The sequence below is a fragment of the Ursus arctos genome, unplaced genomic scaffold (genome assembly GCF_023065955.2).
Source record: "Ursus arctos isolate Adak ecotype North America unplaced genomic scaffold, UrsArc2.0 scaffold_37, whole genome shotgun sequence".
NCBI lineage: Eukaryota > Metazoa > Chordata > Mammalia > Carnivora > Ursidae > Ursus > Ursus arctos.
In genome coordinates this window covers 12,502,936-12,518,550 of record NW_026623053.1, presented here as the reverse complement: position 1 = coordinate 12,518,550, position 15,615 = coordinate 12,502,936, and the positions used below count along the sequence as shown (strand labels likewise).

The following is a 15,615-nucleotide window of genomic DNA, read 5'->3' as shown; positions in this document are numbered from 1 at the left end:
AGAGAACACTGGAAGAGTTTTGAGGGGCTGAGATCATGAGTTTGGATTTGGCTGGATTCTCATATCTGCCTCTGCATTCAGCCTGCTGGATTATGTTTTGATAGAAATATATGAAAAAAATCATCCTCCGCAAATGTCTTTGGAAAAGGGAGGAATGTTGTAATTTTTAACATAATTATGGATATTCTTTGATACTGTACCAAAACTGGACAAGTGATAGTTTCTTAAGGGTTAGTTATAATGTGGATTCTGAATCATATCAATGAGCTTTTGGTACTCTGTTACATAAAATTTATTGGTCTCTCTTGTACTTTGAGTGGATTTTCTATTAACCCATGCTCAAGCTTGTAAAATTGTGCACTGGTTATGGATTTACCCAGCTATACAGATAATCCAAATGTTGACATATGTCATTCTACAAACAAACTCACATTTGTTTAATATGAATACTGAGCTCATCAGGAAAGTTTCAATATTAGGAAGCTGTCTAGCTCATGGTGGCAGATACAAGTTTTCCAGAATTGTCATTTTTGCTTGAAAGCTTTAATGTTATCATTGGCAATAAGTACCATCAGTTGTTTTCCTTGAAGTAGAAGGCTTACTTCGTTAACTTTTGAGAAAATGTTTGTCAGATTTCCAAGTCTGAATAATCACAGTTTGTCTGAAGTTCTTTCGAGTAAAAATGGTGTTACATGAAAAAAAGGTCTAGTTCAGCTCTCCAACAGTTACACAAGTACTTTCCCTTGACACACTGTCATTCTTCAGGAGGCGGACATGCTTTATACTTACTTCCCATTGCCTGAAGTAGTTTATTAAAAGGATGGGATTTCAAGGGTTGCGATTTAGTAAAATTAATAATTTTTTTTCCTTCATCAAGGTTATTCGTAGTGAAACTGCCTCCCCCCGGCCCCCCATGTCAGAGCTTGGCCGTGAAGAATACAGCTGCTAGTAGTACAGTTCATTGCCCCTGCCTTGATTCACGCTGAAATGGTGGCTGCTTCATCCACCATTGCTTTTGATTCATTAGTGTACATGTCAACACAGGAAGAAAGTGATTCAGAAAGAGAAAGAACGATTGTGTTGAATTGTGGTGAGGGGTCAAGTAGGGTGAAGACTGAAAGTGTCCTTTGGATTTAGCTACATTCTCAAGGACATTGATCTTGATGAGAGCTGAGTGGAGTGGTGGTGAGGGACAGATTTGAATGGGTCCAGGAGTCAGTAGGATATGAAGAAATAGAGCCAGGTAGTGTGGAAAACTTTTCCAAGAAGTTAGATTGGAATGGGGGTATGGGATTTTGTCGTTCAAAGGTCAAAAAGATAGGAGAGAGAATATCCATAGTGTTTAGGATTCTGAGAAACTGGGAGAAAATTGGCTTCTGTTAAGACCAGTGCTTTTTAAACTTCAGTGTGCATGATGTAAATCAACTGAGGACCTTGTTAAGCTGCCGATTATGATTCAGTGGGTCTGGTGTGCTGCCTGATAGTCTGCATTCCTGTTATGCTACCAGATAATGCTGAAGCTGTGGTCAGAAAATCTTATGTTTAGGAGCAAAGCTCTGATCTGCTGGTAGAGAGATGGGTTTTATTTTAGGTAGTGTGTTCTTTGTAAAACAGGGAAGATGGAGAGATTAGATGTAGATGTTTTAGGTTTGATGGTTAAAAGTTTGAGGGATTTCTGTCTGATGACCTCTTTTCTCCTTGAAATAGGAGATTGAAAAGAATGATAGCATCTTGGATTGGTATGGGGAAATAATTATGCTTATAATTTGCTAGTAGCTTCATAACAGATATCTCTGTCTCCAAGCTAACAATAACTAGAGTCATATCTTAAAATATTTTTCATGGTCTTCCCCCCCCCCAGCTTTATTGAGGTATAAATAGTCTTAAAATAATTATTTGACCGTACCACTCTATTTTACAAAATCTTTGGGTCTTTACCTAATGGATAAGAGTCAGATGCCTTCAAAGACTTCTCCTGTGTTCTCACAGTACTACTAGCTACATATTACTACTACTTTTGTTTTTCTTTTTCCCTTTGTCTTTTTTTTTTTTTTTTAAAGATTTTATTTATTTATTTGACAGAGAGACAGCCAGCGAGAGAGAGAACACAAGCAGGGGGAGTGGGAGAGGAAGAAGCAGCCTCATAGCAGAGGAGCCTGATGTGGGGCTCGATCCCATAACGCCGGGATCATGCCCTGAGCGGAAGGCAGACGCTTAACCGCTGTGCCACCCAGGCGCCCCACCCTTTGTCTTTTTAAAAAAAAGATTTTATTTATTTATTTGAGAGAGAGGAGAGAGCGTGAGCAAGCGTGAGCGAGCATGAGTGGTGGGGGGGTACTGAGGGAGAAGCAGACTCCCTGCTGAGCAGGGAGCCCTTGCATTTGGGGCTCCATCCCGGGGACCCTGGGATCATGACCTGAGCCGAAGGCAGCCACTTTACCAACTGAGCCACCCAGGCGCCCCTGCTTTTGTTTTTCTGTTGCTAAGCATAGTGCCTGGCATATAATAGCTAATAACCAAATATTGAACAAACTGAAGAAGTTATTTATATTGTGCTTGCTTTTCATTTATGCCTAAAATGCCTAAAGAAAGTATTTCTGGAGTCATGAAATTGGTTGGGGAGCATGTAAGAGGAGGAGCATTGTCTTCTTCTCTGTAGTACAAACAGTGACAGAATCAGTATATATTTTCCCTACCCCCCTGCATTTATGTACCTATTTTTTCCATATTAACTTCTGTTTTCTTCTACCCCATGACAGAGTAATAGGGAAGTGAAATTACTTTTTTTAATTAACCCTACAGCTGATCCTTCCTTGAATAAGGAATGTTCATTATTTCAAATACATATAATCCTAAGAAGTTAAATAAGTAATTTCTGTTTACAGAAATCAGCTGTTATGTACTTCTTTTCAGTGGACAGCAGAAAGAAGTGCTAGAAGATGAGAACCATTCTCTGTAAGGAGGTTCATAGACAATGATCTTCAGTGAGCTTTTGTTAAATTCACCAAAGTGTCTGTCACCTTAAAATACAAAAAAAAAAAAAAAACAAAAACCCACTCTTCTTTGTAGCTATAAATAATGTATACTTTGCATACTTGTTGACTGTGTCATTAGGCCTTTGAGTTCCTTAGCGCCAAGACTGTCTTATTCATCTTTGTATCCTACCCTCCAATACCTAGCATAGTACTTGGCATAAAAAAGTACTATTTATTCAGTAGATATTTGTTGAATGAATTGCAGTTGGATTTGTGTGTGTGTTTTAATTGGGGAAAAGCAAGTCTACATATTAGAATTTTACTCCTTTTTCTTTGAGAGGGAAGGCCATAATTTTCAACTGCTCTGCCAGGAGTTATTTTTAGTTAAGCAATACAGAGAGAGTCAAGGCTGGGAGCAGGGACAAAAATAAAAGGTGGAATGGATCAAAAGATGTATCTTTATGAAACCAAATTTATTAGACTTCTACAGTTAAAATTTTGTTTTAGTTCTTTAATAAAGAAAATGCCCAATTTACAGACCATATTCAGTAAAATATTGCCACTATAACTTCCTTTATTTATTTATAAAGTTTAATTTTATATTTTAAATCTTCAAAAATGTTGGTCCAAGTCCAAGTGATACAGTCTAGAAAAAGGATACAGTAGTTATAGTATAAAAACTATTACAGTTCCCAAGGAAATTATTTCTCTTGGAACCTCATGAGAATTTTTTTATCTCGTTTTTTTGTTTGTTTGTTTTAAGTTTTTATTTATTTTTTATTTTTATTTTTTTAAAGATTTTATTTATTTATGTGACATAGAGAGAGCCAGCGAGAGAGGGAATACAGCAGAGGAGTGGGAGAGGAAGAAGCAGGCTCCCAGCGGAGGAGCCCGATGTGGGACTCGATCCAGGAACACCGGGATCACGCCCTGAGCTGAAGGCAGACGCTTAACGACTGCGCTACCCAGGCGCCCCTGTTTTAAGTTTTTATTTATTTGAGAGAGAGCGAGAGAGAGCATGAGCAGGGGCAGAGGGAAGGAAGAAGTAGGTTCCTTGCTGAGCAGGGCGCCCAATGTAGGGCTCTATCCAGGACTCCGGGATCATGACCTGAGCCAAAGACAGATGCTCAACCGACAGAGCCACCCAGGTGCCGCATTCTTGTTTTAAGTTATTTATCTCTGCTTTCATCATGGAAACATTCTGATGTCATTGCAGATAGTATTTTGGAAACCATTGCTTAAATTTGTATTCATCTGAAGTTTCTTCTTTATCTCATTTGTGTGGTTGACTGGTCTGGTGGTTCCATATAGATGGGGTAATCTTAATATTTCCTAATTAAGCTATTTTTAGGTCTATAAATTGTTGTTATAGTATGGTACTAGGTTTAATTATATAAAAATAATTTCTGCCCATAATGTAAGAGATAAATCTAGCAAATTTTAAAGTTTGAAAACCTCTTCAATTATAAATAAACTTTTGTGCCATGGATGTATACTTTTAGCACTATTCAGGGAGGGCAGTGATTATGATATGCATGATACTCATTTTTTTCTTAAATTTATTTAAATTACACACAGGAAAGTTCTGAGTTTTGACAGATGCAGGGTCATGTAATCACCACCACAATTGAAATTCAGCACAGTTCCATCATCCCAAAACATTCCCTAGAGCTTTCTCTTTGAAGTTAAATCCTTCCCCAACTCCAGTGCTTGACAACTAGTGAGTGGCCTGCTCTCTGATGCTATTGTTTTGACTTTACCAGAATGTTGTGTAAGTAGAATCTCATATACATTGTGTAGTATTTTGAGTCCAGCTTCTTAAATGTAGTCTATTGCTGCAGCAACATAGATGACTCTCAAATGCAATAGATTTAGATCGCAAGTTCTGCCTTACCCTCTGTGGGTGGTGGTTCCAATGTTAGTGATTTCATAGCTTTTGTCATGGTATTTGGGTCTGTTCTGTATATGTGTTATTCAGAGCGTAATCTGGGACTTGGGTGATGAATTATATCATAGTTCAGTTGTCAAAGTTTTTGCTGCTGTTTTTCAGCTCTGTCCTCCACAGTGCAGTTTGGTAGGCGAGTTTAGGACTTGTTTTGGGATCCTTTTTTTGCTCTTTCTTTTCGGAGATTTCCCCTGTATCTTTTGGCTACCTGGAGCCCTTTTTACTAGTATTGTAGCTAGAAAACTGGGGCTTTCTTGATGTTATAGCTAGACTTCTTCCCACCCACCTCCCCTCTCCTCTTCTCACCCCTTGTGCTTGGACTAGACTAGACTAAACTGCCCTTAAGGTGAAAGTAGTGAGAGAAAAAGAGAAGATAACAGGATTCTTCTCATGCTCTTTTGACCGTAGGGGCTCCTTTTCTTAGTTCCCACTTCTCTCCAGCACCTTAGATGTTCATGCCATCTCTGCTGCCCTGTGCAAGTGTCACTCAGGGTTTAGTAATGAGGCTTAACTCTGTGAGCCTTGCCTTGGGGCCAGGCAGGGAATAAGAAGCCCCAGGAATTTCTCCCCACACTCTCTGGCTCACAGAGACCCTCTTTCTTGGTTCTCTCTGAGTTTATGTTCTGTGTTCCTGCTACGTAGTTTGGAGATTGGACCCATCAAGGGGTCAAACCAGGAAAAAAAAGAGGAAAGAAAAAAAGCCCCTGAAACTCACTTCCATCATGGGTCCTTATTTAAGTTTTGACTTCCTTCCCCAATCCACCTACTGTGTACTTTTCAGGGTCCTCAGATAGTTGCTTTTTTGTTTTGTCCAAGGTTTTTGGTTGTAATCATTGGGAGAAATAGGCTGTAATAAACTTACTGTAGTTGACTTGCCCCAAACTTTAAATTTATTTCCTGGGATTGCAAAATACACTTGTTTCAGAAATTTGGAAAAATCAGAAAACTTTAGAGAAATTTTTAGAGAAATTACCTGTAAGTACACTATCTAGTAATAAGCCATTTTAACTTTTTCCTCTAGTTTTTTTCTCTTCGTATTTTAACACGATGAACACCATAATGGTTTTTTTCTTTTACCTAATATCTTTATTAAACAATATTTGTATCATAATATGTTTTTAGTAAGTACCTCAATAAAACCTGCATAATCTGTCATATGGATGTGTCATATACTTAATTGTGCCCTTGTTATTAGATATATGGTTTATGTCACTGTGACCATCCTTGTATATACATTTTTGCCTGATAACCTTTTCTGAACCCTTGACTTGACAATTCATGTAAGAGGAGATCAAAGTTTCCTTAATCTGTTTGAAAATTACTTTTTGTAGTCTCACCCAATGTGTTTGAATGTAGTCTCTTATAACCATCTTCAAAATGGTATTGTTTTTGATAGAGGACCTTGTGGTTTTTGATTGTTTTGAACTCTAGAGTTCATTGTAGGAAAATCTAATTGAAAATAATGTTGAAAATAATGTTGAAAATAAGTTTTCAATCCTGGAGGAATGAATGAGTAGGTTAGTAAATCTGGATTTTTATTTTTTAAGGGAAAATGGAATGGAGAGTTTAAAATGATGTTAATATATACCCAGCATGGTTTTGTATCTGCCTCCAGTATGTGTTCATACAGAAATAAGGTCTGTATTAGAAATACAGAAAGAAGATATGAATGATTGAATTTATTTTGGAGTAAATTTTTTGTGATTCTAATTAGAGACTCTCTATAGTCTGAAGTGTTTGTGTGTGTATGAATACAGCTTTAGGTTCTTTTGTATTTTCTTGGTGGGGGTTTGAGTAATTCTGTCTTTAATTTTAAAAGTTTATTAATTCTTAGGGCACTTGGGTGGCTCAGTCAGTTGGGTGTCTACCTTTGGTTCAGGCCGTGATCCCAGGGTTCTGGGATCAAGCCCTGAGCCAGGCTCCCTGTCAGTGGGGAGCCTGCTTCTCCCTTACGCCCCCCCCCCCGACTCATGCTCACTCATGCTCTCAAATAAATAAATAAAATAGTTTTTTAAAAAAGTAAAAGTTTATTAATTCTGTCATGGCGAGCCAAATTTTATGAAATAAAGTCTTTAAATGTTTATCAGTTTAGCAAAAGTTTAAAGGTGGTAGCATTTTGTGTGGTTTAGCGGTAGGAATATAGGAATTCTAAAATGCTTCTGGTGGGATTATACTTTTGTTTGTTTCGACTTATTTATTTATTTACTTATTTAATTTTTTTTTAGATAGAGCATGCGTACAGGGGGCTGGGAAGGGCAGAGAAGAGGGAAAAAGAGAACCTTAAGCAGGATCTACACCCAGCACTCCTTGACAAGGAGCTTGATCTCATGACCCCGACATCATGACCTGAGCTGAAATTAAGAGTTGGATGCTTAACTAACTGAGTCACCTAGATGGCCTTCAAGTTTCTATTTAAATTTGCAATCAGAAATCTGTGTATAACTTTTGACTCCCCAGAAGCTTAACTACTTAGTATCTTCCTGTTGACCAGAAGCCTTACTGATAGAATAAACAGGTACTGTTATTTATTTAAAATATTTATTTATTTATTTATAAAAAAACAAAACAAAACAAAAAACCCATGTATAAATGGACCTGCACAGTTCAGACCCAGTGGTCAGCTGTACTGATACAGGCATGTAAAGATATACCTCCAAGATTGTTCACTGCAGCACTATTTCAAATAGTAAAAATCAGGAAACCACCTCAGTAGTGATTATGTATGGCTCTTCAATATATTGGATGTTATATTGACATTAGAAAGATTGAGCTAGGTCTGTTTATATTAATGTGGGAAGGTGGTCATAGCATTATCAAAGAAATAAGCAGATTATAGGATACTATTTGTAGTATGATCCCACTTATCAGTAACAAAAGCTTGATGGTGATGCACTAGGTGATATACTAGAATCATCTGATGACTTGGTCTCTCACATGCCCTTGATACTGGCTTTTAGTTAGGACCTTTCCTTGGTTTTTAATTGGAACGCCTTGTAATATGGCTCCTTGGGCTTCTTCACAGTGTGGTGGTTGTGTTGCAAAAATCCAGAGTCCCAAGAGAATCCAATAGAAGCTTTTGTTGGCTCAGCTTTATTTAATTTATTTATTTATTTATTTATTTATTTATTTCATTTCATTTATTTATTTATTTGTTTGACAGAGAGAGACAGCCAGCAAGAGAGGGAACACAAGCAGGGGGAGCAGGAGAGGAAGAAGCAGGCTCCTAATGGAGGAGCCTGATGTGGGGCTCAGTGCCAGAGCACCGGGATCACGCCCTGGGCCAAAGGCAGATGCTTAACGACTGCGCCTCCCAGGCGCCCCCTGGTTCGGCTTTAGAAGTCACAGAGCCGTCACTTTTACTGTACTCATAAAGCTGCCCAGATTCAAGTAGTGGAAACATAGGCCCTCTCAATGGGAATGAGTATCAGAGTCACATGAAAAAGAATATATGGAGGGGGTGCCTTGGTGGCTCTGTCGGTTGAGTGATTGACTCTTGATTTCAGCACAGGTCATGATCTCAGGGTCCAGGGATCAAGCCCCAAGTTGGCCCTGTGCTCAGTGAGGAATCTACTTGAGGATTCTCTCTCTGTCTGCCCCTCCCCCCTAAAATAAATAAGTAAATCTTAAAAAATGCATATATATATATATATACATATATATATGTGGGTATGTGGAATGGGAGATAATGTTGTGGATATTGTTGGAAAATACAGTCTGTAGCATCACGTAATTCTTCAATTCTCCATCCTTTGCACATGTTATTCTCCTTACTTGGAATATAATGGCTTGGAATATAATGGCTTGTCGGCTTAACCATCTTCTGCCATGTGTTTATCAAGCATTTTTTATGTTTTGATCCCTGTACTACACATTTTATAATCATTATCTCAAATCCTTGCAATAACTCTCTAAAGAATACCTTGATTTAACTGAAAAGTCTTCCTTTTTTGTGGTGTCTTCTTTTCCCCAAATCCCCTAAGTTGAATTTTGCCTCTCAGAACTTTTTATGGACCTACTTCTTTGAGGTTTTTATTATACTTATTTATTTTTCCTTGATTACATTATCTTTCTCCCTATTAAACTGAATTTCTTGAGACAGGAATTATTTTCATTATATTCATGTATTTATGTGTATATCATATGTATTTCATATATTCATCAAATATTTGAGTATCCACTAGATAAGAAGTCTGGGTCTGGTTGTAGGAAAACAGATAAGGCACAGACCCTGCTCTCTAGTAGCTCATGTTTTCATGGATAAGGCAGGTAAATGGGAAAATATAATGTAGCTTGATAGATGCTTTTGCTAGATGGATTTCACTGAGTGCTCTGAAACCACCCAAAAGGAACATAACTGGGAATGGGTAATGAGTTGGTTTATGTGCAGGCTTCTTAAGGAGGTACTTATATATGTCCTTTTTAAAGTGCCTGTGATAATTCTAAGTGGAGATAGTGATAGTTAGTTGGTCTGGGTTAGAGGTAACATTTTGGGAGTTTTCATGGTATATGGGTGAGATTTACATCCATGATGTATGAACAAAGGGAATAGATGAGACCAACTAGAGAGAGAAAAGCAGGGAGTTGAAGACCAAGGCTAGATAGAAAACCAAGGGAGTCGCAAAGCCAAGAGAAAATTAAAAGGTGTGAAATACTCATTGTAGATTTTGGAAGAAATGTAGCAGAATTATTGGACATTGTGCTCATTTAAGGTTGTCGATTACAGATTTATAATGACATTAGTTTCCTTGATTATATAAACCTTGTTTCTTAGTTACTGCCTGTTGACATGGATTCAGACCTAGGGAAGGTCGTGGCTGTAGTGGTAGCCTGGGGTGGGGGGAAGCAAGGGATTTTTGAGGGTCTTGGTTGAAGAAGGTAGGTAAGTGCTGTTGAATAACTGTAAAGCTCAGGTTGAATTCAAAGACCGAGTTGATTATCTATCAACATAGGGTTTCTTTGAAAATGATATTAAGAAATTCTCTATTGGGATGCCCGGGTGGCTCAGTCAGTTAAGTGTCTGCTTTCGGCTGAGGTCCTGATGGTTCTGGAATTGAGTCCCACATTGGGCTCCCTGCTCAGCAGGGAGTCTGCTTCCCCTCCTCTCTCTGCCTGCTGCTCCCCCTGCTTGTGCTCTCTCTGTCAAAAAAGAAAGAAAGGAAGGGAGGGAGGAAGGAAGGAAGGGAAAAGAGAAAAAGAAATCCTCTGTCAGGATGCCTGGATGGCTCAGTTGGTTAAGTGTCTGACTTTGACACAGGTCATGATCCCAGGGTTCTGGGATCTAGCTCGGGTCAGGCTCCATGCTCAGCAGGGAGTCTGCTTCTTCCTCTCTTCTGCCTGCTGCTTCTCCTGCTTCTGTGTTCTCTTCTCTTCTCTCTGTCAAAGAAGTAAATAGATAGATACATAGATAAATAAAATCTTAAAAAAAAAAGATAAGGGGAAAAAAACCTCCCTAATCAACAACTGAAGAGACTGTTTTAAGGTATTACCTGTTTATATTATAATGGTGGCTGCTTTTTTTTTTTTTTTTTAAGATTTATTTATTTATGTGAGAGAGTGTGTGAGTGTTGGGGGGGTGGTTAGAGGGCGAGAGAAGGCAGACGCTTAACTGAGTCACCCAGGTATCCCAAAACACAGATATTGTTAAAAAGCTACTAAAGATATACACAGGCTAAAATATGAAGGAAAAATAATTCCACTAAAACGTTTAGAGTACTACCTTTTGTGTTATCTGTAGCCCATTTAAAGCTTAGTTTGTGCAGAGAAGTTAGAATAATGTATTTGATGTCATACAACTGAGATTTCTACTAAATGTAAATCATAGTCTTTCATATTTTAAGTGTTGATAAAATATAGAGGATATTGGTACCTCACAAATTCTGCTTTTGATTATATAGCAGGCATTAGACTATTCATAGGAGGAAAGGAGAACTAAAGTTAATTAGTTCAATATGGTTCCAGCGTATGGAGCTAAGTGTTTAATATATATAATTTTATTTAATTTTCATATCACCCATATAAAGTTGTTATTTTTTAGATATTATCTATGCTTTACAAATGAGGAAACAGGACCACAGAGGTTACAAAGTTGTTGTTATGTTTTATCCTTATCTGTTAAACCCCAGATCAGCACTGGTTCTAATAAAACATTAATTGAACAATGTCCCTGGCCTTCAGGACCTTTTAATGTAAATAAGGAAATAAAGTGATAGATTACATAATGTGGGCACTGTTTATATGAAGTTTTAGGAACATGAAAGTACCACTTAGCGATTTGGGCAGGTTAGGGAGGGTTTTACAGAGCAGCTGATGTTTGAGCTGTGTATTGAATAGGAAATTTTTTTTTTAACATGGTTTCAAGTTAATGCTGCTACCGTAAACTGTTGATAACTTGATATTTTCAGCAGTGATAAAATTAGCATGTGAGTATTGTTCTGGAAACAAGCAATTTGAGAAATACTACTTTATATACATGCAGACGCAGTATTGAATGTGATGTATTGTGTTACAGTTTTTATTTATGATTTTGTTAATATTTTGTTGTGAAGAATTCAGTAATCCTAGGTATAATATGATTTCTTTCACTACAGATGTCCTCCTCGCACTTTCTTACCAGCCCTCTGCAAAATTTTTCTTGATGAAAGTGCTCCAGACAATGTGTTAGAGGTGACAGCCCGTGCCATCACATACTATCTGGATGTATCTGCAGAATGCACCCGAAGGATTGTTGGGGTTGATGGAGCTATAAAAGCACTTTGTAATCGTTTAGTTGTGGTCGAACTTAATAACAGGACTAGCAGAGACTTAGCTGAACAATGTGTAAAGGTAAGTCTTAATTAAGTATTTACTGGCCCATTTGAAGATCACTAGAGAATAAAAAATATATTTTGCTAAAAAAAGAAAATTCTTTCATTATTCTTACTTTATTGAGAGTGGTTGACAACAGTGGAAGTCATAGTCTTTGTGGCACCAAATAGGATCCTGTATAGCTTGGGAAAAGAAATCTTATCTTCAAAGGAAAATTGTAGGTTACTGATAATGCTCTTTTGTGCTGGCTCTTGGGTTTCTGGTAGCTTTTTAGAGAGGTTATCCCTATTCTTAGCCAAAATGATTTTGTATGAAAATAGTTATGACAACAACCACAACAACTAATACTGATTATTAGAGTCAGGCATTAGACTAAACACTTTACATGTTTTAGCTCAGTCTTCATGACAACTTTATATGAGGTAGGTGCTGCTAATATCAGCATTTCTATTTTTTATTCGGAAAAAATTCAAGCATACTGAGGTTAAGTAACTTGGTTGGTGGTGATACAAGTAGTTTGTGGCAGTGCCAGAGTTGGAAAATTAGGAATTTGAAATTAGGAAGTCTGGTTCGAGGGCCCATGGATTTAACTATTTTTTTGTACTTCCTTTAGAGGAGCTGTTTTGTTTTAATCCTGGTGAGACTAACTATAAACTTTATGTGACTTTGAAAGCACCAGTGCTGGGTCAGTAGTTTATTAGCACTACTTGATGAACACATTTAGACTTTACATGACTTTTTGTTTATGATTCCTGTATCATTCTTGTTAAGATTCTTGATGCTCTGGGTCAGCAGTTTTCAAACTTTCTGTCTCAGGATCCGTTTACAGGTCTTATTATTGAGGGGCCCTTGAAGAGCCTTGTTTATATAGGCTATATCTATTTATCTTTACTATATTAGGTATTAAAACAGAAATTTAGAACACATTTATCTGAAAATAACAAACTCATGTGTTAACATACATTTTTACTGAAAAAATTATTTCTTTAGCAAATAGAACGTTAATGAGAGCAGTAACATTGTTAAGCATTTTTGAATGTCTCTTTAATAATGTCTGGCTTAGTAGAAGTCAGGCGGATCCTCATATCTACTTCTGCATTCAGTCCGTTGCTATATCATATACAGCTTTTCAGAAATTCCACCCTACACTCCTGAGAGAATGAGAATGAAAAAGATAATTACTGTCATGGTATTGGTATTATGAAAAAAGTTTTAACTTCAAGGATCTTTGAAAATGTCTTCCCCACACTTTGAGAGCTGCTGTTACAAGTGTTAATGTCTTGATTTTCTGCTTCTGTGTCTGTAGATTTATTTCTGTCTCTAGATTCAGACAAAGAGGTATCTATTTTCCTGTTTAGAACTTTTTTCTCTTATTCTCTCTTTTTAAAATTTAATTAATTAATTTTAGAGAGCACAGATGTGCTACTGGCTGTTGGGGGTGGGGGAGGAGGAGCAGAAGGAGAGAATCTCAGGCAGACTCCACGCTCAGTATGGAGCCTGACTCAGGGCTCGATCTCAACCCTGAGCTCGTGACCTGATTTGAAATCAAGAGTTGGACACCCAAACGACTGAGCTACCCAGGTGCCCCTCTGTCTTACTCTCTTGATCATATTCATGTTTCTTCTGGGACTATGATTTTACTGCATTGTGTATTCATTGACTCATATTATTTTAAATTCTTTCTTGTCTTTTACACCCTGCTCTCCCTTTTTCTCTTTTCTTTGAAGATTATTGTTATTAATTTATTCTTAAATGGTAGTATTTTCTAAGTTTCTTTTTTTATAAACTGTAACTTTGCCTAGATAATATAGTCTATCAGCATCAGTACTGTTCATTTGAATATGGCCCTCATGTTTTTATCTCTAGACCTGACCTTTCTCTTGAGTTCTAGACTCCATATTCAAAGGCTTGTTGGACAACTCCAACTAGCTGTCTGAATTCATGATCTTTTACTAGAGATAAAGTTATTTTGATAATTGTCATCAAATTACCCACTCTAGGCAGAAACCTGTGCTTTTTTCCACTTCACACATGTAATTAATGATGAGCTGATTTTCTAGTTTTATTTCCTTTTGTTTGTCTCTGTTGTTATTGCCTTAGTTAAGCTCTCATCCTCTCTTGAATATTAATGCTTGAATTTTTTTTTGCATTTGCATCTATACTCTCCCTTATGCCCCATTCTGAGTTATTAACTGGAAATCTAATCATATTATTTTTCTGCTTAAAACATTTTTCTAGCTTAAAGAATAAACTCTAAATCTTCTGGTATGCCTATAAAAATCTGTGGGTCCTGTTAACTCTTTAGTTCTACCCAAACTCCTTAAATATTAACATAATCTGGAAAATGAAAGTTAATTTTTAAAACATTTTATTTATTTGACCGAGCATGCGTGCGCATAAGCATGGGGGAGGGCAGGCAGAGGGAGAGGGAGAAGCAGGCTCCCCTTGGAGCAGGGAGCCTGATGCGGGGCTTGATCCCAGGACCCAGGCCCCCTGAAAGTTAATTTTTCATGTTTTGTCGTTCATAGAGTAAGTGTGAGGATGATGAGTAATGTAATAGGAAGCATTTATTTATTTATTTATTTAATGTGTAGGACCTTTGTAAACTTTTGCCAAGTTATTTTAGTTGCTTAACTTGCCATGCAGGCTTCACCATCTGAACCGACACTGTTTGATATGGTAGCCGTATAGGATGTTTCAAATGTGGCTACCCCAGAGTGAAATAAGTATAAAATATACTTGGGAATTTGAAGACTTAAAAGAATATGGGGCGCCTGGATGGCTCAGTTGGTTCAGCATCTGACTCTTGATTGCGGCTCAGGTCGTGAACTCATGGTCATGGGATCAATTCCTGTGTGGGGCTCCGCACTCAGTGTGGAGTCTGCTTGGGATTCTCTCTCTCCTCTGCTCCCCCCTGCTTATGCTCTCCCTGTCTCTCCAAAATAAATATAAATATATATTTTTAATCAGAGAGAGTGTGAGCACGAGCGGGGGGAGTGGCAGGCAGAGGGAGAGGCAGACTCCTCACTGAGCAAGGAGCCCAGTGCGGGGACTTGATCCCAGGACCTAGGATCTTGACCTGAGCCAGAGGCAGCTGCTTAACTGGCTGAGCCACCCAGGTGTCCCTAAAAAAATAATTAAAAAAAATAAAGTTAAAAAAAATACATTAGAGAATGTAAAATACATCAGTTTTTAACATTGGTAACATTGAAATGATGATGCCTTACATGTATTGGGCCAAGTTAAATATAATACATATTAAATATAATATTCAAATTAATTTACTTTTTAAAATGTGGCTGCGAATAAATTTGGAGGGCACATTGTTTTCTGTGATGCTAGAAAATTAAAATTGGACTTTGTATTCTTTTGTTAATTTTGATTTACTATTTTAGGTGTTAGAACTGATATGTACTCGTGAGTCAGGAGCAGTCTTTGAGGCTGGTGGCTTGAATTGTGTGCTTACCTTCATTCGTGACAGTGGACACTTGGTTCATAAAGATACGTTGCACTCTGCCATGGCTGTGGTATCAAGACTGTGTGGCAAAATGGAACCTCAAGATTCTTCTTTAGAAATTTGTGTGGAATCTCTGTCTAGTTTATTAAAACATGAAGATCATCAGGTAAATCATGGTTGCATACTTCGTATTCAAAAAGTGATTTTATAGTGTCCCTTATTTATCACTTTGATACACTGTTATTTGAACTTTTCACTTGATGAACTAGAGGTAATTCCATTTTCTCTTTTTCTCATTTCATATTTCTATATGGCGATCTTTTTTGTTTTGGCAGTGAAACATTTTAAATTATAAAAGTGATATGTTTATTTTTAAAATTTAAATATTTCAGAAATACGTAATTTTTAAAGCTGCATTATACTCAGTGTGGTTT

At 37.4% G+C, this 15,615-nt stretch overlaps 1 protein-coding gene across 21 annotated transcripts in view; it reads left to right on the top strand.

Moving 5' to 3' along the window:
• HECTD1 (HECT domain E3 ubiquitin protein ligase 1) overlaps nt 1-15,615 on the top strand; it is an 83,060-nt gene that overhangs the window by 6,429 nt on the left and 61,016 nt on the right. For all 21 annotated transcript variants that reach the window (XM_048223398.2, XM_048223251.2, XM_048223017.2 and 18 more), the window contains exons 3-4: nt 11,508-11,742; nt 15,120-15,347. In XM_048223398.2, coding sequence (XP_048079355.1) covers nt 11,508-11,742; nt 15,120-15,347 — 463 coding nt within the window. The remainder of the gene's footprint in view (nt 1-11,507; nt 11,743-15,119; nt 15,348-15,615) is intronic.